At 37.3% G+C, this 27,436-nt stretch overlaps 2 protein-coding genes across 8 annotated transcripts in view; one reads left to right on the top strand and one right to left on the bottom strand.

The window, feature by feature from the left end:
- ABHD18 (abhydrolase domain containing 18) overlaps positions 1-4,707 on the top strand; it is a 44,417-nt gene extending 39,710 nt beyond the window's left edge. For both annotated transcript variants that reach the window (XM_045468037.1, XM_045468047.1), the window contains 2 exons: positions 582-744; positions 2,239-4,707. In XM_045468037.1, the coding sequence (XP_045323993.1) occupies positions 582-744; positions 2,239-2,290 (215 nt within the window). In that variant the 3' untranslated portion in view covers positions 2,291-4,707. The remainder of the gene's footprint in view (positions 1-581; positions 745-2,238) is intronic.
- The window catches only part of MFSD8 (major facilitator superfamily domain containing 8), a 163,696-nt gene that overhangs the window by 132,633 nt on the left and 3,627 nt on the right, over positions 1-27,436 (bottom strand). The gene's annotated exons all lie outside the window — the stretch shown is intronic.

The following is a 27,436-nucleotide window of genomic DNA, read 5'->3' as shown; positions in this document are numbered from 1 at the left end:
GTATTTTACAGGATAAGTTGATTATTTAAATATATCATATTTTATCCATGAAAATCTAAATCCATCTAATTAGGGGTGCCTGGGTGGCTCAGTTGGTTAAGCATCCAGCTCTTGATTTCGGCTCAAGTCATGATCTCACAGTTTGTGCAAGCCCTATGTCGGGCTCTGCGCTGACAGCATGGGGCCTGCTTGGGATTCTCTCTCTCCCTCTCTCTCTCTCTCTCTCTCTCTCTCTCTCTCTCTGAGTCCCTGCCCTGCTAGTGTGCACTCGTGTGCACTCACTCTCTCCTAAAAAATAAATGAGTAAACTTAAAAAAAAAAATCCATCTTAATAGTTAACTAAAAATATGTTGGATTTCATACCTTCTTTAGAATGTTCATCTCATTGTATTAGAGATGAATATTATGATATTATGTAATATTATAGTTGATTTTTAACTTAATCAAAAAGTTGTAATTTGACCAACTTGACTTACTGTACTATCAAGTATGTTTTATTTTCTAATATGATAGTATTTATATAAAAATCTTAGAACTTTTTAAAAGTATGTATGTTGCATCTTTTAAAATTCCATACCTAGTTCCAGTTGACCCAAGCCTCATTATAGTGGTTCAAGCCAAAGAAGATGCCTACATTCCACGAACAGGAGTTCGAAGTCTACAAGAAATCTGGCCCGGTTGTGAAATCCGGTATCTAGAAGGGGGTCATATTAGTGCTTATCTTTTTAAACAAGGACTCTTCAGGTAAGATGATTGGTCTAATATCTATTTATTTGGTTTCGTAATTTTTTGCCTCAAAAAACTTAGAGGATTGGGTATTTTTATTGTACGTTTTAGTCCACTTTCCTTTTTTTCCTGCCCCACTCAGTTCTCACCTTGTGGTATTCTTACCTATCTCATCCCCTTCTTGTTTCTTCTAAAGAACTGGGGAAGTTGTATGATAGGCATATTTTATTGTGTGTTTTTACACTCTTCAAATATTAATAGCCAGGTATTTTAGGGTATAGGGAGGAACACAGTTTGTAAAACTTGCTTTGGTTCATTATAATTTTTTCACTCCACTCTTTTCTTCTCTCAAGATGGCATAAGTATCTGTGGAATAATTGAGCAATGTTTTTCCGTAGCAAGTGAATATGGAGTCTTAAATGAGAAGTGAAATATTGGTTTTAATGCTAATAACCTTATATGACTCCAGTATTTATTAGAACTTACAAAAACCTTTGATTCTATATCTCTAGTATTTTACAGCCTTTATTATTTCCACTTCTATTCAGATTTAATGACAAAAGGTTATCATTGGAATATATTTATCATTAATGGTTAAGTGTATTAGTTCACATAAAGTGCTTAGTACCCTGTGCATGATATGTTTCAAAACTGCCAGCTGCAGGGCTGTCTGGGTGGCTCAGTCAGTTAAGCATCCAACTTCAGCTCAGGTCATGATCTCAACAGTTCATGGGTTCGAGCCCCACGTCAGGCTCTGTGCTGATAGCTTGGAGCCTGGAGCCTACTTCGGTTTCTGTGTGTCCCTCTCTCTCTGCCTCTCCCCTGCTCACTCTCTCTCTCTCTCTCTCTCAAAAATAAATAAAACCATTAAAAAAACAAAACAAAACTGCCAGCGCTATAGCTATATAATAGAAGAATTGTGTGTACTATATGTTTGACATGTTTTAGCTCTTTTTAATCCAAGAAGTAATTTTGTATGCTGTCACTCATTTACTTCAACTTTTAGATGTCACCTTAAATGTCCAATTAAAATACCTTGTGAAAGTACTATAGGAAACTAAGGCTTTTTCTTTTTCTTTTCTTTTTTTTTTTTTAAGGCTTTTGCTTTTAAGTTCAGTTGCTAGGCACATGTGTTTTTCTGGACAAAAAATATCCTTATCTTAATTTATGAAATAAATTGAATACTACATTATGAAAAGTTTAGTGTAGCCAATTAATTTTCAACAAGTGACTTACATATATACATTATATTTTTCACATACATAGTATATAAATACATAGATATTATATAAGTTTGAATTCATCATCAGTTGAAAGCACATTTGAGGTTTTCTAGTAGTGGTGAAGTTACATGGACCCAAACACCTATCCTCAGATACCTGCCTCTTTCAGACCTATTTGGAGAGGAAGTCAGGTTGTAAGCCACAGGTAATTTTGGAAATAACTAACAATAAAAGTACTGTCTTCCTTTTTTGCTCATTACTTATGGTTCTTCTTTCATATTTAATTTAGACGTGCCATCTATGATGCATTTGAACGCTTCCTCCATAAATATGCTAACTAATTGGATCACAGTATATAATGAGTATGGCCATCATATTGTTTACAAAAGGAGTTTCATCCTTTGATGATGTGAAGAACAAGCAGACAGCACTAAATATCTAATTTGTATTAATTTAGTCTGGAACTCATATAAATCAGTCATTAACAATCTTTAAATACATTTAAATAGTTTTAAACCAATATTTGGATGAAATAATGTTGAAATATTTTGTTATTGTTTTGTGGGAATCCCATATACTCAATGTCTAGTCTGTTGTTGCTATTTATGAAAACTTTAACTTTTTAATTGTGAATAATTTATTAATTAAAATAAATTTATTCATTGAAACCCTATTGGTTTTTAAAGAACTGCTAAATCAAACTAAGTTTGTAATAACATCAGCCTGTATTGTATACCCTTATGTGATAGTTCTACTATTGACTTGACTTGAGAACATGTTTCTTTCTTTTTATGATTCATAGTGAATTTATAATCTTATTTTCAATTTAATCTCTGCCATGGAAATACTTCATGGTGTGTAAAACGCAGTGTTTGAATTCCAAAAAATTCCTAATGGCGTCATACATAAGTGGTTTTAATAATTAAAACAAATGTGGGAATGCAAATAAGATGCATATGACTTGGCTGTACTTTGAGACTTTGCCAAATATTAGGTTAGAAAACAATGCCAAACCTATTTCCCCTTCTTAAAAAGTGTCAGTTCATCAAAAATGGAAATAATGAAAGACTTACTGCATTACTTGATACTGTGTCTTAACATTTTCTTGTATACCTACTCTGGGTTTCCTAAATATCTAACTTTAGTTAGATACACTTAAACAGCTTTGGCTTTTAATTTCAGAAATTAAAGGCCATATATGAAATTGATTTGTTCTATATGAGTTTATTTTACAGAAAAGTTATAGTAACTACTAACTTTTTTAAGGGGAAGATTATATGGCTAGATTTGGTGCTGTGCTTTCGTTTTATGTTAAGCTTCTCAAGCTAAGATCTAAAATGTTTGAAAAAAGTAGAAAATATTTTTGAGTATTGTATCAAGGTTTGGAATAAATGTACTTGAGTTTTATTTGTTTGAAATCTGTGTTGTCTGTGGATTATTTTAAAATATGTATTCCTAGTGTAGCAAGGATATTTGAATTATAATGTGCCTTCATAGCCTTTTAAAATATTTTGTAACTCTAATGTTCCCATCACCTTAGCTTTTAAAAGCTATTTAAAAGTCACTAATGTGAAGTCATTAATGGTATACAAAATCGTAAATTCTGTGAAACTGCTTTGGCATAGGAAACCAAACCAACTTGGTTACAGCCATTTGGTCTTTAGCAATGTTACATCTTCAGATTAGAACCTTTACTTTTAACTGAAAATATAAAATATACTAAAATTTTTAAACAAAATACCCTTTAAAGATAAAGTAAAATTTATTGTTAACTGAATTACAAGGATTTTCTTCATATATAGTGAGGCAATATGATTGAGTGCTTTCTGAACTATGGCTTTAGTAATTTATTACTAAATAAATTTAGAAATTTATTTTTCACCTAAATATTTTTTACTAAGCAGTAATGTACTGTGGTATATAACTTTCTATTGGTAAAAGAATGAAATTTCATTTCATTTTAATTAACTCTTAGGCATAACTAATTTTTCCCAAATGTGAAAGGAGGTATTTTAAAAATTTCATCTCTTAAGCAGATGTTTTAAAGAATATATCCATGCAACTTCCTAAATTGATTAATTCAAGGTGCAAAATACCTTATCCTAAAGTTTTTTTATCCATACATCCCAAAATAGTGACTCCTTCATATATCTGTGTAGAAAACACACACATACACACACACACTATATAAATATATATATATATTTATACACATACATAAATATATATATTTATACACATACATATATAGACAACATATATATTTTAAAAAGTGCAGTCTGCCATTTTGAGAATTGGTATATAAACTACTAGAAATTCATTTAGGCCACGGTTGCAAACTGGCAGTATTGGTATTCAGGCAGCTTGGCCCACAGCTGTTTTATTCAGTGTGCATAATGTTTTAAAATTGTTGTAATTTGAAGTCTTTCAACTGGGCATGCATTCCCTATTTTGCCACAGCCTATAGACTCCTTATATAAGGCTACTTCACTACTTTGTGTTTCCTACTTAGCCCTGAACACATCTGAGTTTGAGACCCCTGATTTAGATCTATGGTTAGAAATTTCTGAATTTCATGATTTGCTGTTGTAATTACTATTAATTATTTTATCATAGCATTTTAGATTGTTTGTTATGAATGTCATTTTTTAATGTGGTGCTTTCTCTTGGAAAGATTATTAAATTAATACTGTAACTGAAAAAATTTTTAATCATTTCTGAATATTTTATACTTCACAATAAAAGTCTCTTAAAATTAGTTATTTCATATATTCAAGAGGATTTATTCTAAATACAAAAAACATGTGTCACATTTGATTGTGTCCAAACTTGAATTGACTGTGTGTTCCTTCTTAGTTCTATTGTAAACCAAACAAGGTAAGGCAGAAATAAGCAAGGGAGGCTCTATCAGAATAGTATTCAGTAACTGCAGCAAGAGTCAAATTTACCCCCAAGTTGTGTGATCTCAGGGAAACTATGATGGAAGATAGGATTGTGTAGGCAGAGGGAAAGATTAGGGCCTGAGGTCCCTGGATGGGGAAAAACACCTATTTTGGAACAATGCTGGGAGTGTCTAACCACAGGAAGTCCCCTCAGTCATGAGGTTCCTCTTAAGAATGGAACAGACCCCACCTACTCCTCCTCAGCTTTCCCCTCTGGAATTTGACAGAAGACTTAAGTATGGCCATAGACCACCCTTCATACAATGGAAACGAGCCAATCAGAAATGGACAACCCAGCATGTAGAACTACCAAGCCAATAAGGATAGAAACTGAGAAGGAACAAGGGGAAATGGAGGGGGGGAAGGCTGACCAGAACCTTATAAAACAAGGACCCTTGCCTATAGTCCTTGGGCATTCACTTTCGAATGTACTCTATACAAGAGCTTTCCTTCTATTCTTCCTTTCTAATCTTATATTCTAATAAACTTTTGCCTGCTGCTCATTTAGTGTCCACCTCTTCGTTCTTTGAAGCAGCGAGACAGTGAATCCCGGGTATTGTGGTAAAAAAAATGCAACAAAACCAGCATTCTGACAAACTGTATTATTTTTTTTTTGAAGGGGGGAGGGACAGAGAGAAAGAGAGAGAGTCTTAAGCAGTCTCCACACCCAGCACCTAGCCAATTCTGGGCTAGATCTCACAACCAGCCCTGAGATAATGACCTGAGCCAAAATCAAGAGTGAGAGACTTAACTGCTTGAGTCACCCAGCCATCCCTGACAGACCATACTTACCTGAATGTTGTATAACTCACTCTTGGACATAATTAGATTTATACTGTTACATGTACAAACAATTAAAATCTAGAGATAAGAATTTAATTATAGGACTCAGAATGGGGATGCTGGTCAGAGGCTGCTATAGAAATTGGGTTTGGAAATAAAAGGAAAGATTTTGGCAGATAAGACACAGGGAATAGAGGTACATTTGGACTGTTTTGCAGGAGTAGAAAAACTTAATTCCAGGAATATTCTTATAGGCAGAATCCTAGGAAACCAATGATTTCATGAAGAACTTTGAAAACAGGTTAGAAAATGTTGGACCAAAACCTAAAAAGATTTTATTCAGGACCGTTAGAGCTAATGTGCACATTCACCAGATTGTATTAAAAGAAAATGTAAACTTACCATGAAAAGTCTAATCTGTGTATAAACTTGTGACTAACTGAGGTATAACTGTTTTCCTATATAATGTACCTGGATAATTCCATAGAAAGAAAGCTGTATCCTGACATTTTGCTGCTGAAAGTGTGGTCAGTAGATTGGTAGCATGCTCAGGGAGCTTGTTAGAAACTCACAATCTCAAGCAGCATTCCAAACATACTGAGTCAGAATTTACATTTGGACAAGATAGTTCAAATACACGTTAAATTTTCAAAAACACCCACTTTGAGTCAGTGGTTCTCAAATTTTAGCTTGCATTGAAATCACCTGGAACCTTGTTAAAACACAGATTTTTAGACCCCATTACCCTGAGTTTCTGATTCAGTAAGAGGGAAAGGCCTCCTGAATTTGTATTTCTAACAAGTTTCCTAGGATGTTGATAGCTATCTGTCTAAGGGTTACATTACTTTAAGAACCAAAAGCTTTAAGAACCAAAGAGCCATGGCTCTAATTGGATCTCAGGCCTGTAACATACCAAAATCACCTGGGGTGTTTTTTTTTTTTTTTTTTCAACGTTTATTTATTTTTGGGACAGAGAGAGACAGAGCATGAACGGGGGAGGGGCAGAGAGAGAGGGAGACACAGAATCAGAAACAGGCTCCAGGTTCTGAGCCATCAGCCCAGAGCCCGACGCGGGGCTCGAACTCATGGACCGCGAGATCGTGACCTGGCTGAAGTCGGACACTTAACCGACTGCGCCACCCAGGCGCCCCTCACCTGGGGTGTTTTAAAAGCATAGGTAAGTAGGTGTCCTTACCTATGCTGGATCTCTTCACACAGAAATTCAGATTCAATTGGCTTGCAGTTGGCATTTTTAAAGCTCCCTGGGTGATTCTGATGTGCAGCCAGGTTTAAGAACCATGTGCTTTAAAGGATGCAAGGGAAGAGGAATAGCTCCTGAAGAAAAGGATGTAAAGTCATTAAATCAACATAGATTTTGGAAAGGAATTCCTGATTTTCTGGGTGTTACCAGCACCTCAGAAGTATTAAAATAGCCCAGAGGGCCTGTGTTCCTTTTGCTTCTCCTATTTTGTTACAGGTAGAAGTGCATTAGAGTAGGATGAGCTGGGGGTGGATTTGGGCACTTATGTGCAGCAAAGCTTCTTTAAATCGTGAACTTTAACTCATCTAGGCAACTTAAAGCAGACAAGTATAGGCAAAGAAGAAATGCTAACCGCTTTGCTTTCTTTTCTTCAACCATAAAGACTACATCTTCCCTTCTTAACCTTATGAAATTGCTTTTAAAAATGCAGATACTGGGGTGCCTTGGTGGCTTGGTCGGTTGAGTATCCAACTCTTGATTTTGGCTCAGGTCATGATTCCACGGTTATGGGATTGAGCCTCCCATCAGGCTCCGCACTGGGTGTGGAGCCTCCCTCTGCCCCTCCCCACTGCTCACATGCTCTGTGCTCTCTCTCCCTCTCTCTCTCTCTCATAAGATTAAAAATAGGAGAAAATAAAATAAAAATGGAGATATGATGCCTCTTTGAAAAGTTAAAGCATGTCTTTAGAAATCATTCTTTTCATTTCCAGAGCAGTTAATCCTCAACTTTTCTATCCATCTCATTTGACAAAATCGTTGCCTTCATTATTGTATGTTTTAGAGACACTTGCTACTCAACTTGAAGACTTGATACATTTCCCTTGCCCTGTAGATGACTCTGATTTTAAGTTCTAACACTTAAGGAAAAGACAATTACTGATTCTGCTGAGTTTTTACTCACATTCAACTGTAAACCTACACCAACAACTTCACCTGCTAAGCATTCTTTTCCGAAGTCACAACTCAACAAAACAATTGGACTGTTGATAGACAGTGACAACATGGAATATGAAATTTATGTTTTATTTGGAAATATAAATGTGTTTATACATTTATTACTTCACTGGATTCCTTCTAGATGTCATTTTATACCAATATTGCCTTAGATTATAAAGTAGGAGAAAATAAATTGGCATTCTGCAAGATGCACTGGTAAGCCCTTTTGAGTAATAAAATCTACCTTGAGAGGAGATATGTTTGCTGTCACTTGCAGAACTGTACCATCAGGACTATCTGGGGTTTGCTCTTATTTCTGCTCTTGTTTCTGCTCGTATTTCATGTCTTTAATTCACTCTTTTGTATTTCCAAAATGAATGCAGATTCTGGGGGCTGGTCTAGTAATTTTCCGATGTCCTGACACCAACCAGTTCTTCAAGTTTTCATATCAGAAGGTAGGCAATCACATCTCTCCTGGGACTGAATTCATGAGAATAGACAAGTAAAAGATTCACCAAATGCACATTTCTTTTTAAATGTATTTGTAAAACAAAGAACTGTATGTGAGAGTTCTGACTATATTTCAAGAGGACAGGGACCACAATGATTATCACATTCCCAAACTCAAACTTGCAACCTCATAGCCAGATAGACAGATTTACTTATACTGCATTTAAGTCCACTTATTTGTTTATTCATTCACTTAAAATATATTTACTGAGTACCAGAAGCAAAATGGTCAAACAAGATGCTTAAACTAATTTTCAAGGACTAGACGAGTTCCTTTTGATTTGAATTCCATAGCAATTTCTGGCTTGGCTCTATACACAGATTATTTTTTTAATTTTTATTTATTTTTATTTTTTAATGTTTATTTATATTTGAGAGAGATAGAGACAGAGTGTGAAATGGGAAGGGCAAAGAGAGGGGAGACACAATCTGAAGCAGGCTCCAGGCTCCACAGAGCCCAATGCGGGGCTCGACCTCATGAACTGTGAGATCATGACCTGAGCTGAAGTCAGACGCTTAACCGACTGAGCCACCCAGGCGCCCGCACAGATTATTTTTCAAATAGCTTTATTAAAATATAATTTACGGGGCGCCTGGGTGGCTCAGTCGGTTGAGTGTCCGACTTCAGCTCTGGTCATGATCTCACCGTTCCTGGGTTGGAACCCTGCATCTGGCTCTGTGCTGACAACTAGATGTCTGGAGCCTGCTTCGGATTCTGTCTCTCTCTCTGCTCCTCCCCCATTATCTCTCTCTCTCTCTCTCTTTCTCGCTCGCTCTGTGTCTCAAAAATACACATTAAAAAATATATATATACGTATGTGTGTGTGTGTATATATATATATATATATATATATATATATATATATGTATAATTTACACAACATAAAACTTATTGATTTAAAGTATACAATAGTTTGGGGTATATATTTTTAAAACTAAAGTGGTTTTTTTAATGTGTATTTATTTTTGAGAGAGAGAGAAAGAGAGAGCTCATGTACACATGGGGGAGGGGCAAAGAGAGAGGAAGACAGAGAATCCCAAGCAGGCTCCTCGCTGTCGGTACAGAGCCCAACTTGGGGCCTGAACTCACAAACCGTGAGATCATGACCTGAGCCAAAATCAAGAGTTGAATTCTTAACCAACTGAGACACCCAGGCACCCCGGGTATATTACATTATTAATTATTTTTAACTGTGGTAAAATTAGACATAAAACTTACAATTTTAACCACTTTTAACTGTACAAATCAGTGGCACTGATTACATTCACAATATTGTGTAACCATCACCGCTATCTATTTCCCAAACTTTTTTACCAGCCTACATAAAGTGATTTTTAAATAGTTCTTTTAAATTGATGGAAAAATCTGACTCTTCTCCTCTTATACCACTGGACATATTGCCCCTACATATTTTGAACAACCCAATGTGTTCTTCATCCTAACTTTCATTGGAATTCGTGTCAGTCCTAACACTTGTTATCCATAAATAAATTCCTCAATTTCTAAAACACTCATTAATTACAACTTTTAGAACAGAGATGCACACCACAAAGCTATGCTTTATCTTTTAAGCTTAACTTTGTTGTCTTAACTTCCATCAATAACTTAATTCAATAACCTCTAAATTCAACTTGGAGGTATCTGAAAACTCAAAATATCCAAAATTGAACTCATTATCCCTGTCACCCAGGAATTTCCCAAGCTTCTCCCAATTTGTTCTTTATTCATTTTCTTGGTTTTTGGTAGCCACCACCTACCCCGTTATTCAAACAAAAAGGAACATCCTTTACCCTTCACTTATACTCTCCTCTTATACCCATTCAATTCCTCAGTCTTGTTATTTCTCAAATACCTCAATAACCTGCTCCTTTCCAAACCCACTATCACAGTCTTAGTTCAGGATTGTGTTATCTTTTCTCAGGATGACTGTAATGTCCCCTTCACTTTTTTTTATAAATTAATCTTTTTTTTTTTTTTTTTAATTTTTTTTTTTTTCAACGTTTATTTATTTTTGGGACAGAGAGAGACAGAGCATGAACGGGGGAGGGGCAGAGAGAGAGGGAGACACAGAATCGGAAACAGGCTCCAGGCTCTGAGCCATCAGCCCAGAGCCCGACGCGGGGCTCGAACTCACGGACCGCGAGATCGTGACCTGGCTGAAGTCGGACGCTTAACCGACTGCGCCACCCAGGCGCCCCCCCTTCACTTTTTTTAATGTTTATTTATTTTGAGAGTGGAAGAGCATGAGCACAGGGGGGTGGATGCAGAGACAGAGGGAGAGAGAGAATCCCAAGCAGGCTCTGTGCCATCAATGCAGAGCTGGAAGCAGGACTTTATCTCAGGAACCATGAGATCATTAACCTGAGCTCTGAAGTGAAGAGTCTGATGCCCAACTGACTGAGCCACCCAGGTGCCCCTGCAATATCCTCTATAAAAATACAGAGTACCCCTGAACCACCCAGAGGTACCTGGTGGCTCAGTCAGTTGAGCATCTGACACTTGATTTCAGCTCAAGTCATGATCTCACGTCGTGAGATCGAGCTCCGCGTCAGGTTCCATGCTGGACATGGAGCCAGCTTAAGATTCTTTCTCTCCCTCTCTATCTGCCTCTTCTCCAGGAGTGTTCTCTCTCTCTCTCTCTCTTTCTCTCTCAGAAAAAAAAGACAATCTTTTCAATAAATGATACTGGGAAAACTGGTTATCCAGATGCAAAAGAATGAATTTGGACCCTTAATTCACACCATATATAAAAAATTAACTCAAAATGGATAAAAAAACTTTTCAAAGATAAAACCAGAAAAGTCAAGGGATGCCTGTGTGGCTCAGTCAGTTAGTTCAGCGTCTGACTTTGGCTCAGGTCATGATCTCATAGTTCATGCATTTGAGCCCCGCACAGCACAGAGCCCTCTTTGGATCCTCTCTCTCTCTCTCTCTCTCTCTCTCTCTCTCTCTGCCCTTCCCCCACTCATGCACGTGCGTAGTCTTTCTCCCCTTCTCTCTCAAAAATAAACATTAAAAAAATAGATATAAAAGTCATAGGAGAAAACACAGAGGGAAAAGATTCATGACATTGGATTTGGCAATGATTTCTTGTATATGACATCAAAGGTACAAGCAACAAAAGAAAAATTGGACTTCATCAAAATTTAAAAACTTTTGGGCATCAAAGAACTCTATCAAGAAAGAAAGGCAACTAGAATGGGAGAAAATATCTACAAACCATATATCTGATAAGGGATTAATATTCAGAGCATTTAAAGAACTACAACTCAACAACAACAAAAACCCCAATTTAAAAATGAGCAAAGGACTGGAATAGACATTTCTCCAAAGGAGAGATGCAAATGGCCAATAAATACATAACAAGACTGGGGCGCCTGGGTGGCTCAGTCGGTTGGGCATCCAACTTCAGCTCAGGTCACGATCTCGCAGTCTGTGAGTTCGAGCCCCACATCAGGCTCTGTGCTGACAGCTCAGACCCTGGAGCCTGCTTTGGATTCTGTGTCTCCCTCTCTCTCTGTCCCTCCCCCACTCATGCTCTGTCTCTTTCACTCTCAAAAATGAATAAATGTTAAAAAAAATTTTTTTTAAAGTGCATACATAACAAGATCACCAGGGAAATGCAAATCAAAACCACAGTGAGGAGCACGTGGGTGGCCCTGTTGGTTGAGTGACTGACACTTGATTTCAGTTCAGGTCAGGATCCCAGGGTCGTGAGATTGAGCCCTGCATCTGTCTAAGGGCTAAGCCTGCTTAAGATTCTCTCTTTCTCCCTCTGCCCCTCTCTCTTGCTTACACTCTCTCCTTCTAAACACACACACACACACACACACACACACACACACACACACACACCCCACAGTGATATACCATTTCACATCCATTAGGATGGCTTCAACAAATGAAAAATAACAACTGTTGGTGAGGATGTAGAGAAACTGGAACCCTTATGTGTTGATGGTATGAATGTAAAATGGTACAGCCACTATGTAAAATGGTATAGCATTTCCTCATAAAATTACACATAGAATTATCATATGATCCAGCAATGCCACTTCTGAGTATCTACCGAAAATAATTGAAAGCAGGAACTCAAACAGACACTTATACACCAATATTCAGAGCAGCATTATCCCCAATATCCAAAAGGTGGAAACAACACAAATGTTCATTGGGATATGAATGAAAAAACAAAACATATATGTAACAGAATATGATTCAGTCTTAAAAAGCAATGGAATTCTGACAAACCCTACAACATGGATGAACCTTGGGAAAAAATTAAGCTAAGTGAAATAAGCCAGACACAAAAAGACAAATAATATATTATTCCACTAACATGAGGTATCTAGAGTAGTCAATTCAGAGACAACAAGTAGAATGTTGGTTGCCAGGGGATGAAAGAAGAGGGGAATAGGAACTTATTGATCAATATTGATTGAATACAGAATTTGGGAAGATTAAAAATTTCTGGAGATGGATGGTAGTGATGATTGTACAATGTGAATGCACATAATGCCACTGAACTGTACACTTAAAAATGGTTAAAATGGTAAAATGATCACAACTTCAGAAAAAAGTTATAAATGTACTATTGAAAAATCTCTAAAGGGGAAAAAAAATAGTGAATAGGGGAGGGACCAGGATGCAAAGATAGCAACCAACTATAAGCTTCTCTTTGGGAAACTGCTAGAAAGGCCAGCAGTGATTAGATGGGGAAATTAAAATTCAGACAAATTAAATTTTGTCTATATATTGATGAGAATGATCCAGGAGAAAAAAACTATTCATTCGGGAAAGGGATCACAGAACAAATTCCTTGAATAGGAAAGAAAAATTTCAAAACTTATTGTAAAACTGAAAGATTTCATAATTGACTGTCTTTAATTTTTCTGATTGATAACCTTGTTTGAACATTGTTAAACAAAAAAATAGGAGTATTTTTATTATTTTATTATTGAATTTTCAGTCTTGGAATTTTATTTTTTAAATTAGGCATTAAGTATTCCAAGTAGTTCATCTTTTTATGACATAGATATCAACATAATACAGTCTTCTATGAAGTATATATTTTTCCAAGTGTCCAGTTAAATTACAGTAATATCTGATATTTCATAGTAAACACCCATACTTTTACTGAGGTTTTTAAATTAAATACTACTGTCCTTGGACAAAATACTCAAAGTAACATTATCTAGTCATACATACTTAAAAAGATACTCTAAAATGTTATGATTTCACCCCACATTTTGTACCTTGATTGAGTCAGGACTTATCTCTGATCTTCCTATATTTTCTTACTTAGATTTTAACTGACAAATGAGAAACTAAAAATCTTGAAACTTTATTTCTAAGTTGTTCAAAATAAAAGGAAATTTTTGGGCACCTGGATGGCTCAGTTGATTAAGCGTTTGAGTTTGGCTTAGGTCATGAGCTTGTGGTTTGCTGATTCCAGCCCCACATTGAGCTCTGTGCTGACAGTGTGAAGCCTGCTTGGGATTCTCTCTCTCTCCCTCTCTCTCTCTGCCCTCCCCCACTTGGACTTTCCCTCTCTCTCAAAAATAAATAAATAAACTTTATAAACAAATAAATACATACATAAATAAAAGGAAATTAAAAAATGGATTTTTAACCTATCAATCAATTATAATGACTAAGAAGAGTTTCCTTCAAGATTTCCTAAGGTTATATATAATGTCAGGTGAAAAGGTAAGGAGATTATATCTATATATATGTTTATAGATATAATAGATGTATAGATATCTATATTACATATATATGTGTATATGTGTATATATATATATGTGTGTGTGTATATATATATATATGTGTATATATATATATATATGTGTATATATATATATGTGTGTGTGTATATATATATATAGCCAAGAAACAGGAAATCTTTATCCATTCATCAATCAATGGACCCTTGGGCTGCTTCCATAATTTGGCTACTGTAGATAATGCTGCTGTAAACATCAGAGTACATGTATCCCTTTGAATCAGTATTTTTGTATTCTTTGCATAAATACCTACTAGTGTGATTGCTGGATAGTAGGGTATTTTCAACTTTGGAAGAACCTCCATACTGCTTTACAGAGTGGCTGCACCAGTTTGCATTACCACCAGCAGTGCAAGAGGGTTCCCCTTCACTACATTCTCATCAGCACTATTGTTTCTTGTACTGTTGATTTTAACCATTCTGACATGTGTGAGGTGATATCTCATTGTGGTTTTGAATTGTATTTCCCTGATGATGAGTGATGTTGAGCATCTTTTCACGTGTCTGTTGGCCATCTGTACATCTTCTTTGGAAAAATGACTATTCATGTCTTCTGCCCATTTTTAATTGGATTATTCATTTTTTGGGTGCTCAGTTTTATAAGTTCTTTATATATTTTGGATACTAACACTTAATCAGAAACGTCATTTGCAAATATCTTGCCTTTGAGTTTTGTTGTCTCTTTTCTCCTTGGCCGAGCAGAAGCTTTTTATTTTGATGATGTCCCAATAGTTTATTTTTGCTTTTGTTTCCCATGCCTCCAGAGATATATCTAGAAAGAAATTACTACAACTGATGTCAAAGAGGTTACTGCTTGTGTTCTCCTCTATGATTTTTATGGTTTCAAGTCTCATATTTTGGTCTTTAATCCCTTTTGAATTTATTTTTGTATATGGTGTTAAAGTGGTCCAGTTTCATTCTTCTGTATAGTATGTTGCTGTCCCGTTTTCCAAACACCATTTGTTGAGGAGACAGTCTTTTTCCCATTGGATATTCTTTTCTGCTTTGTGGAAGATTAATTGATCATATAGGTGTGGGTTCATTTCTGGGCTTTTTATTCTGTTTTAATGGCCTGTGCAAGTACCATATGCCAGATTTTTGTGCCAGCACCACACTGTTTTGATTACTACAGGATTATAATATAACTTGAAGTTTGGAACTATGATTCCTCCAGCTTTGCTTTTCTTTTAGAAACCCATTTATTTACTATGAATATTATTCATTCCCATGAAACTACAAGTGCTGCAACACAAAAAAACAGATTGATGTTAATTCCACTATAAAATATGATTTAGTAATTAAAAAGTTTTGTGAATCACTAAAAAAGATAGTTATTGATAGAAATTTATATGGTTTTGAATGACTTATCAACAGTAGCCATTTGCAAATGTATCTTTAAGTAGGCTCCACGCCCAACATGGGGCTTGAATTCAGGACCGTGAGATCAAAAGTGACATGCTCTACCCACTGAGCCAGCCAGGCACCCTGCCATTTGCCAATTACTAAATGATCTGACTGCTGCACAAGAACAATAACATTATCTGCATACTCCCCTAATCAGAGAGGTTATATTCTATTATCAATAATGAAGAAGAGCAATGGCACCAAAAGAACAAATTATTCTTACTTAGAATGTTTTGGTACTTCCATTTGGAGGTAAGTACATATGAATTCACCTCACACAAAGAAAAACCTGGGCAGAACTTAGATTATTCAAAACCACTTAGTAGGGTCTAGAAATCTTCAGCTTTTTATCAGTAGTTTTACCTTTACACTTACATAAAGATGTCAAAGAGTTATTAATTGAAATCATATACAGTATGGAAAAATGGAGATATATATATATATATATATGCAGAGAAAAAAATTGGAAGGATATAGAGTATCAGGGAAGTAAGAATAGAAGGGACAACAACTCAAACTTATCAATGACCTTTATTGTTAAAAAAACTTTACCATAGGATGTATTATTTCAAACAAACATAAAAAAACAAATGCTGTCATTAAAAAAAACTTTTAACATTTATTTATTCTACAGAGACAGAGAGACACAGAGCTTGAGCAGGGGAGGGGTAGAGAGAGGGGGAGACACAGAAGCAGGCTCCAGGTTCTGAGCTGTCAGACACAGAGCCCGACGCGGGGCTCGAACTCACAAACCGTGAGATCATGCCCTGAGCTGCAGTCGGATGCTTAACCAACTGAGTCACCCAGGTGCCCCAAATGCTCTCATTTTTGTTTTTTCTTTGAGATTAATGGCTTATGATAAATTTCTAGGAGTGGGATGACTAGCGATGGGTGGAGATGCAAATCTATGCCAAGGAATCACAGCCACTGCTGTGCTGGCCCCCTGGCCTAGGCCACCCTGAGGCAATTCAGGCCCCCCAGAAGAATGCTGCCACTGCCTTCCACGTGGTGCAGGTCACCCCCCATGGATGAGGATAAGGTTCTGCTCCCTCAGGCACAGGTTCTCATGCCCAGCAGATCCCACTTCCATGGCTGCAGCTGGAAGCTGCTCTGGCTCCAACTCCTCCTGCAAAGCAAGGCACTGAAGCTCTTGCCCCCTGTAACTTATATCCCATGCAACTCCGTTTTGTCACTATTCTAGCCAAAGGAGGATCAGTAGGAAAGAAACCCCTCTCAGGGACAGGCTTAGAAGACAGCGACTGAGACATTTCCTCTGAAGCCTGAAGAAGCGTTGGCTGCACAAGTGTTGTTGGTTTAAGGTTATGCCTATAAAGATGTCTTCCAGTTTTCTGGATAGAAAGCTCATGTTACTGAAAAAAGAAGTTGATTCAGCTGCAAAGCCAGCAGGGGCAAGCAAGGCTCCAGGTAGCAGTGTGGCCCCAGACTGGGTGCACATTTTTCCTTTCACAGATGACCTAGGACCAGACTGGTGGCCTGGTCGTACCCCGCCCCCCCCCCCTTTTTAAAAATTTTATTATTTTTTTAATGTTTATCTTTGAGAGAAAGACACACAGCACAAGTGGGGAGGCACAGAGAGAGAGGGGGAGACACAGAATCCGAAGCAGGCTCCAGGCTCTGAGCTGTCAGCACAGAGCCCAGCATGGGGCTCGAACCCACAAACCATGAGATCATGACCCAAGCCAAAGTCAGACGCTTAACCGACTGAGCCACCCAGATGCCCTGGCCTGGTCAAATTCTTGCTTGTTGCCCTGAGAAATCCTTCAAGAAGAGGGTTCTTATGCAGCTGCTGTTCCTGTTAAGTCTGTCCCTTTGCTCCCTGTTTGAGTCCTTTTCTCATCTCCAGGCTCAAACACCCCAAGAACCTCTGTCACCCCATGTCTTCCATTCTCCCTCTGAAATTGGTGAGCAAGTTGGAGTCTGCAGGGACATCAAGGATTCTGTTTTCACTAATAAACATGGTGGTCTTGCAAATTACCTTGGCAACATATACACTGCTTTTTTTAGCTTTTATTGTATAGTCAGTAAAATAGGGGAGAGGGGCTGAAAGTTCAGTTAATCACAATGACCAATGGTTTAATCAACCAAGTCTAAGTGATGAAACCTCCAGAAAAACCCCTAAATGGTGAGATTCAGGGAGCTTCCACGAATACATTGAGGGTGACATGCCCAGAGAAGGCATGGAAGCTCTGAATACCTCCTCCCCTATAACCTTATCTTTTTCATCTGGCTGTTCCTGAATTACATCCTTTATAACAAACTAGTAAGTGTAAATAAAGTGTTTCCCTGAGTTCTGTGAACCAGTCTAGCAAATTATCCAACCTAAGGAGGGGTTTGTGGGAACTGATTTGTAGTTGGATGGGCAAAAGTGTTGGGTGGCCTGGGTACCCTATTTGTGGCTGATATCTGAAGTGAGGGCAGACTTGTGGGAATGAGTCCTTTAATTTGTGAGGTTGGACACTAACTCTAGGTAGGTCAGAACTGAATTGAATTTTTGGAAACTCAGTTGGTGTAGGATAATAGAGAACTAAAGAATTGGTGGCTGGTGTCTAGACCTCTCCTCAAAATCTGTTCCAAATTTTCATTTGTTAATGTTGACCTGTAATTAGATTTTATATACTGTATTTCAACTTTGAAAATGTCTTTTCATACAGATAAGTATTGCCAAAAACTGATACCCATTTATAAGCAAATGCATTTAATTAAACATATTCATCATCATTTGGAGTATTTATGGAATTCTATTGGATTTCTCTCTTGATATTTGCCTTTTAGCAATAGGACAGAGTGATGACAGCACCACATATGGTTCCTCTCACAACTACTCAACTCTGCCTTCATGGTGCGAAAGCAGCCACAGACAATATGTAAACGAATAAGCATGCTGTATTCCAATAAAATTTATTTATGGACCTGAAATTCAAACTTCATACAGTATTTGTGTGTCCCCAAAACTCTTTTTTTCAACCATTAAAAAAACGTAAAAACCATTCTTAGCTTGCACCTGTGTAAAAATAGGTGGTGGTCAGGATTTGGCCCATGGGCCATAGTTTACCACGTCCTGATCCAGAAAATCCATATAATGCTGAATCATTTTCTAAGGAACATATTGTCACTAGTGCTTATGATTGCCTTGGAATCAAATGGTTAAATTGTAATAAATATGATTGTTCATATTGAAGTATGTAATAATAGTAAAAACATTTTAAGTCAGAAAAAGAAAGCCAATAGCCTTTCTTACCCTTTGTCTTACCAATGTATGATTTGATAATGTTTTTAGTCATTTGAAAAAATATTAGCTTCGTTATGCAGCCCTTCCAAATGTTGACACACTTCATTACACAGTATCAAAAAGTTATATTATTAAAATCACTACTGATCTCATCAGAAAAGAGTCTTCAAGCATTAGGAAGCTGTTGAGCTCATGCTGTAGTTACAAGATTTCCAAATTCTAATTTTCTCTTGATAGCTTGAATATTATCACTGGTATCATCAGTTGTTTCCATTGACATGACGGATTCACTTCATTCATTTTTGGGAAAATGTCTGCCAAATTATCTAAGCATGAGTAAACCTAGTCTGTTGTCAGGTGTTCTTTCAAGTACAAATGGGTTCCATGAAGAAAGGAGCTAGTCCATGTACAACTCAATCTAGTCCTTTTCTTCAAGACAACCATCATACTTTGATATACCGCAGAAGTGAGTTATGTTCTCTTCCTATTTCATCACACAGAATATTAAAAGACTCCCTTAAGGGGCGCCTGGGTGACTCAGTCAGTTAGGCATCCAACTCTTGCTTTCAGGTCATAATCTCACGGTGCATAATCAGGCTCTATGCTGATGGCATGGAGCCTGCTTGGGATTCTCTCTCTCCTTCTTTTCTCCCCTGTGCTCTCTCAAAATAAATAAACTTTTAAAAGAAGCAGTTATAGGGTTAAGTTTTAATCACATTAATAATTTTGACATCAAGGACATTCTTAGGTGAAGCTTGAAATTTTTGTTTTTTGGTTTTGGTTTTTTTGAGAGGGAGGGAGCAAAGGGGAGAGGGGCAGAAGGAAAGATCAAGAGAATCCTAAGCAGGCCCCACGCTCAGCCCAATGTGGGGGCTCCATCCCACAACCCTGAGATCATGACTGAGCCCAAATCAAGAGTCAGATGCTCAATTGACTGGGCCACCCAGGTGCCTCAAGAATTTTTGTTGTTTTGACTATGAATGTGTGGCTGAAGAATACAATGAGGGCTAGTACAGTTTGGTTCCACTGCCTTGATTCGTGGTGAGTCACAAGCAGATTTATCCACCATTGCTTTTGCACCATCAGTACAGTTATCAACAAGGGGAAAAGGCAAAATAATATCTTAATATTATTATGAAAACAGTTTTGACCTCAACCTTAAAGATTCCCTAAAAGAGTGTCCCAAGGGACACCTGGGTGGCTCTGTGGGTTAAGCACATGACTCTTGATTTCGGCTCAGGTCATGATCTCATGATCATGAGAGCCCCGTGTCGGGCTCTGCACTGACAACACAGAGCCTGCTTAGGATTCTCTCCCTCTTTCTCTGTCCCTTCCCCCTCCTCATGCTCTCTCTCACAAAAGAAATAAACATTAAAAAAAAAAAGTGTCCCTAAATATTCCCTAAAAAGGATTTAGGAGCACAATTTGAAAATCTGCTAACTTAAGACATAGTCTTGGGTACTGCCACCAACAATTAATGTTTAGACAATGAAGAATTAAAGAGATAGACTGAGAAGTGGCTAGAAAGGTAGGAGGTAAACCATGAGAATGAGCAGGGAAAACAGGAACAATTAGGAACTCCTGGAAAAAACAGGAACCGTACCAGAAAAATCAGTAGCCATGTATATATGGATTTCACTCAAATGTAGTGGGAATTTGTTGATTATTTCATACTGATGAAGTATAAAATATGAATACAGTTGATCTTGTTTCTAGGTTATCATGACACTGAAACCATAGAGAAGGAAATGCAATCCTAGCACATAACACTGTTCTGCAGTGAGGAATATCTACACACTCATAAAATAAAGCTGTTTATAGATTCTTAAAATTTAGAACCAGTCTATGAACAAAGCATAAAGAAGCACATTATGGTTGCACAATAGAATATAAATGATCGCTCTTGACAATGTATATGAAAGGAAGAAATGTTGCACCTGGATGGCTCAGTCGGTTAAGTGTCCGACTTTGGCTGAGGTCATGATCTCACAGTTCGCAGGTTTGAGCCCCAAGTGGGCTCTGTCATCTGACAGCAGCCTGGAGCCTGCTCTGGATTCTGTGTCTCCCTGTTTTTCTGCCCCTCCCCCACTTGCACTCTGTCTCTTTCTCTCTCTCAAAAATAAATATTAAAAATTTTTTTTTAAAAAAGGAAGAAATGTTGTCCATGATATGGCATACTCTCAAACACTGCCACGGGGAATGTAAATTGATACCAAAGTTTGGAAAATGGTTTGGCAATATCTGTAATAGATTAAGATATGCATACTCTATAATTCAGAAATTCTACTCCCAAAATGATACAGTACTTATAGGAAGATTTCATTTACATATAGTTTAAAAAACTAGGCAAATCTGTGGGATAAATTATTAGGTGAAAACCCATAAAGAAAAGTAAGAAAGTGATTTCTTCCTTAAGGGGAGGAAAGTGTTGTAAATAGAAACACATGGGGTTCTAATTCTTAACTGGGGTAGCCATTACATGGTTGTTCACTTTACCCATTAATTGGTACATGTGTGGGTTTTTAAGTTATGTGGGAGCACTTTTCTGTGTATGCTATATTTAAAAATAAAGAAGGTTAAGATGTTAATATAAAGAAAAAAAATTGGAAGATAGAGCAAAGGGTTGGGTCATATATTCTCACTTTTCAGAGTAAGGATGTAAGAGATTCTGTCTAAAATTGCATAGAACATTCGGGGTGCCTGGTGGTTTAGTCACATAAGCATCCAACTCTTGATTTCAGCTCAGGTCATGATCTTGCAGTTTGTGGGATCGAGCCCTGTATCGGGCTCTATGCTGACAGTGTGGAACCTGCTTGGGATTCTCTCTCTCCTTCTTTCTCTGCCCCTCCCCTATTTGTGCTTTCTCTCTGTCTCTCTCTCAAAATAAATAAACTTAAAAATAAATAAATAAATAATAAATAGGAGAATGGTGGATGGGCTCAAGTAAGTATGCTAAATCCTCATATTTTATAGTGGCTTCCTATTGCTCAAAGAATAAAATTCAAACTCTGCCATAATCTAGAGTCCCCTGCAGGTCTGCCTTAGGCTATAGCTTTAGCCTTCTCTCTAGCCATGCTTTATTATATGCTAGATACCAGTCTCTTTCTGAGGCCTTGGTAACCACACAACTCCAGCTTCATCTTTCAATCCTTAACAGGAAACTCCATTCATCTTAAAAGAATACTTGTCCCATGGCGTGTTCCTTCTCATACTTTAATTCTCACTTTAAATTTTACCTCCCATATTTGTTTTCTTCACTAACTGTTGCTAACAATCTGTAGTTACTGAGTTTACTTTTTGTTAGTCTCCAATAAAATAAAAATAATAGTAATACTAATAACAACAATGACTTGTAGTTATTAGCCCTTACTATTTGCCAGGCACCACTCAATGAGTTTTAAATAAATCAACATTTTTAAATTCTCACAATAACCATGTAAAGTAAATACAATTATTTTTTTTAATTCTGAAAGTTTATTGAAATATCTGACTATAATTATAATTTATTAACATTTTACATATCTCTTATCCCCCTTTATGCATTTGGTTTCTATGTAGTTTTATGCATATGTGATGTGATACATACCTTTTTTTTTTTTTTTTTTTTTACATATCTTCTTTTGAATTGTGCCTATTAAAGTTATATAATATCTACCTTGGCCATATTTTTTATTTTTATGCTTTCTTTACCATTTCATTTATTTTTTTAAATGATTTATTTTTATTTTTATTTTTTAAATTTACATCCAACTGAGTTGGCATGTAGTGCAACAATGATTTCAGGAGTAGATTCCTTAATGTCCCTTACCCATTTGGCCCATCTCCCCTCCCACAACTCCTCCAGTAACCCTCTGTTTGTACTCCATATTTAAGAGTCTCTTATGTTTTGTCCCCCTTCCTGTTTCTATACTATTTTTGCTTCCCTTCCCTTATGTTCATCTGTTTTGTATCTTAAAGTCATCGTATGAGCTGAGTCTTATGATATTTATCTTTCTCCAGCTAATTTCACTCAGTATAATACCCTCTAGTTCCATACACGTTGCTACAAATGGCAAGATTTAATTCTTTTTGATTGCCAAGTAATACTCCATTTTATATATATACCACATCTTCTTTATCCATTCATCCATCGATACACATTTGGGCTCTTTCCATACTTTGGCTATTGTTGATAGTGCTGCTATAAATATTGGGGTGCATGTGCCCCTTTGAAACAGAATACCTGTATCCCTTAGATAAACACCTAGTAATGCAAGTCCTGAGTCATAGGGTAGTTCTATTTTTAATTTTTTGAGGAACTTCCATACTGTTCTCCAGAGTGGCTGCACCAGGTTGCATTCCCACCAACAATGCAAAAGAGATCCTCTTTCTCCACATCTTCCCTAACATCTGTTGTTGCCTGAGTTGTTAATGTTAGCCATTCTGACAGGTGTGAGGTGGTATCTCATTGTGGTTTTGACTTGTATTTCCCTGATGATGAGTGATGATGAGCATTTTTTCATGTGTCTGTTAGCCATCTGGATGTCTTCTTTGGAGAATTGTTGATTCATGTCTTTTTTCCATTTCCTCACTGGATTATTTGGTTTTTGGGTGTTAAGATTGAGGAGTTCTTTATAGATTTTGGATACTAACCCTTTATCTGATATGTTGTTCGCAAATATCTTCTCCCATTCCATCGGTTACCTTTTCATTTTGCTGATTGTTTCCTTCACTGTGCAGAAGCTTTTTATTTTGATGAGGTCCCAGTAGTTCATTTTTGCTTTTGTTTCCCTTGCCTCCGAACACTGTTGAGTAAGAAGTTGCTGTGGCTGAGGTCAAAGAGGTTTTTGCCTGCTTTCTCCACAAGGATTTTTTTTGTTTATTTATTTATTTTTTAACGTTTATTTATTTTTGAGAGAGGGAGAGACAGAGCATGAATGGGGGAGGGTCAGAGAGAGAGGGAGACACAGAATCTGGAACAGGCCCTAGGCTCAGAGCTGCCAGCACAGAGCCTGACGCGGGGCTCGAACTAACGGACCGCGAGATCATGACCTGAGCCAAAGTCAGACGCTTAACCGACTGAGCCACCCAGGCGCCCCACCTCAAGGATTTTGATGGCTTCCTATCTTACATTTCGGTCTTTCATCCATTTTGAGTTTATTTTTGTGTATGGTGTAAGAGAGTGGTACAAGTTCATTTTTGTGCATGTCACTGTTCAGCTTTCCCAGCACCACTTGCTGAAGAGACTGTCTTTATTCCATTGGATATTCTTTTCTGCTTTGTCAAAGGTTAGTTGGCCATATGTTTGTGGGTCCATTTCTGGGTTCTCTATTCTGTTCCATTGATCTGAGTGTTTGTAATTGTGCCAGTATCATACTTTCTTGATGATTACAGCTTTGTAGTACAGCTTGAAGTCCAGTAGATACAATAATTTTTCATGTTTTACAGATGGAGAAACAAAATCACAGAGGTTAAGTAATTTGCTGTTTTACTGTTAGGAAGTGGCAGAGCTATCATTTGAACACAGATAATCTAGTTTCAGTTTAATCACTGTGCCACTGTCATTTTTCAAACTGTACATTATGATCTGTACCTATACCATGAAATTAATTTTGTGCTTTTTAAAAAAAGTGAAATGGAAGAGAATAGATCACATAAGAGTGTGTTCACTTAGTAAAGATAAGTAGTGGTTTGTGAAACTTCTGATTTAATTGTACATATCAATTCATGAGGTATGAAAGCCACTGCACAATGCATTCAACATCTCTGTGTAAGTTCTGGAACTGACCAGTTCACTAGTATATCCCCAGGGTCTAGCCTAGTTACTGAACTACAGTAAGCTTTCAGTGAATATTTATTGAATTGATTAAAATAAACCATAAGTATTAAAAAACTGATAAGAAATTTTCCTAATTTCTCTACAAAGCTTATATTTTCTGATGGCAACCACTGAAGTTCATCCAAACTTGAATTTAAAGATCTTGCCTTTTGGGGGCACCTGGGTAGCTTAGTCGGTTAAGTGTCTGACTTTGGCTCAGGTCATGATCTCACGGTTCACAGGTTCAAGCCCTGCGTCAGGTTCTGTGCTGACAGCTCAGAGCTTGGAACCTGCTTCAGATTCTGTGTCTCCCTCTTTCTCTGCCCCTCCCCTGAGCACACTGTCTCTGTCTCTCAAAAATAAACGTTAAAAAAAAAAACAAGGTCTCATCTTTGTTGCACTAGTATTTAGGACGCTATACAAATATTAAATATAATTGGATAGTAGAAAGAATTCAGACAGATTACTAACCCTATTGTTTGAAAGTCCTGTTATTTGAAAATTGGAAGAGAAAAAGTTATATTATCTTGAGCTTATAGTTTTAGTCTTTTTAAAAAAGATTAAATATTACTTCCTATTATTTGTCTTATTGCAAGTTATTATAAAAGAAAGAAGACTAAATAGTATGATAGGAAAGACAGTTTTGAGTATCAATCTTAGCTATTATTGGCTGAGAGTTCTTTTTTTTTTAAATGTTTGTTTATTTTTGAGAGGGAGAGAGAGAATATGTGTGGTAGATGAGGAGCAGAGAGAGGTAGAGAGATGATGTGAAGCGGGATGTGGGGCTGACAAACCCATGAGATCATGATCTGAGCCGAAGTCAGGCGCTTAACAGACTGAGCCACCCAAGGGCCCCTGGCTGAGAGTTCTTTTTTTTTTTTTTTTTAATGTTTTTATTGTTTTTATTGTTTTATTTTTGAGAGTGGGGGAGGGGCAGAGAGAGGGAGACAGAACCCAAAGTAGGCTCCAGGCTCTGAGCTGTCATCACAGAGCCCGATGCAGGGCTCAAACTCATGAACCCTGAGATCATGACCTGAGCTGAAGTCAGATGCTCAACCGACTGAGCCACCCAGGAGCCCCTAGACACTTAAACTTTATTTAGAGTTCCTACTTGTATTAAACTAGTCTATTAAAACATACCTAAAAAGTAAAGAGAGCATCCAGTTTGGAACAACAATCTGGTTGAAAAGTACCCTAGATTTGTTTTGAACCTATTTTTGCATAGCAAGCACAGTGTTTTTACCTGTTTGTATAATAGAGTAAAAATTTCTAAAGGTGCTTTTATGCTGTGCCTAGGATTGATATTTATTTACTGAAAAAAGGGTGCAAAGCCTTCCAAACATACATTAGCATTGATCCTGCCTTGAAGGTTAAAGATAATTGGAAGTATACAATATTTATCTGAGCATTCAGCTCATAAGGAAAGCTATTATTCCGATAAACAGGGCCCAAAGCTCTATGAGTTGAAAGTAAGGATGGCTCAGTACATCTTGCTAAAAAATCAGTCTTTTCAAAAGTGGCTATTTTATAAGAAGTTAAAAAAAATCTCTGGGTTCAGTTTTGTGAGAAACAATCCCACTGACCCAATCAAAGACCAGGCACAGACACTGGGAGCACAGTGAAATGAAGCTTCAATCAATGTTCTTGCAAGAGCATATGTCTGATGGACAGGCATACTTGGGGCAGTTACAGCAGGCAATTTATCTCCTAGTGTGAAATACCCCTCCTCGATTCCTCATTGGCTGAGTACTAAGAGGTTACAGCTTTATGGGGAAGTCGCCTATGCCCATATAAGGCAAAAAATAGTCTGATTGGAACAAATGTACATTCCTTGAGGTGATGCAGAGACTTCAGTTCTTTAGCGCTTACTCATTGCAAAGCCCGAGAAAAATCAGGCTGTGAAATGGAGAGGGGAAGAAGAACCAGGAAGTGAAGTGTCTAAGGGTTTGGGACTCCATTGTGGGGGGGGGGGGGGTAAGTTTATACATATTTCCAATAGGTTGTAAACCTATTGTTAACTAGACAGCACAGCACTAAATAAGTATTTCTGAAAATGAATCATCTCACTTCTCACAAGTTTTATCTTCTCCTTGGACTTCCTGACTTTGAAATAATTTATATCTAATGCATTCTTTGAAACTTCTCTAGCATACACTACAGCTATTTGTACATTGTGTTTTTACCAGCTTGAACCTAAATTGCACTGGTAATAATAATAAAGATCTTGATGTTCTCATGGGATTTTAATTTCCTAAGGCACCAGGGGGAGGGGGAGAAAGAGTGGGTTCAGTCATCTGACAATACATAAGCATAGTCTAAACAGGAAAAACAAGAATCATCTTTTAAAGGCTCATTTGAACAATGGGATCATCAAGTTTGTATAAGGATAATTACTTTAGGTGTTTCATAACTTATGAGGGCCCAGAGAACCAGTCTCCCTTCTTTGAAAAGATAACCCTATAACCTGCTCTTGATTCCAGTTTTCCACCAGAAAAATAAATAAATAAATAAATACATACATACATAAATAAATAGGGCTTCTAATCTCAGTAGTTGGGTAAAATTAGGGTCATTTATCCTGATTAAGTCTGGCTTTAAAAGCAATAAAAATAGGTAGTATTGGGGCGCCGGGGTGGCCCAGTCGGTTAAGCGTCCAACTTCAGCTCAGGTCACGATCTCGCGGTCCATGAGTTCGAGCCGGCATGGGGCTCTGGGCTGACGGCTCAGAGCCTGGAGCCTGCTTCCGATTCTGTGTCTCCCTCTCTCTCTGCCCCTCCCCCGTTCATGCTCTGTCTCTCTCTGTCTCAAAAATAAATAA

Source organism: Leopardus geoffroyi, chromosome B1 (genome assembly GCF_018350155.1).
Source record: "Leopardus geoffroyi isolate Oge1 chromosome B1, O.geoffroyi_Oge1_pat1.0, whole genome shotgun sequence".
Classification (NCBI taxonomy): domain Eukaryota; kingdom Metazoa; phylum Chordata; class Mammalia; order Carnivora; family Felidae; genus Leopardus; species Leopardus geoffroyi.
The sequence above is the reverse complement of the archived record's forward strand: the minus strand, read 5'-3'. Positions and strand labels throughout refer to the sequence as shown.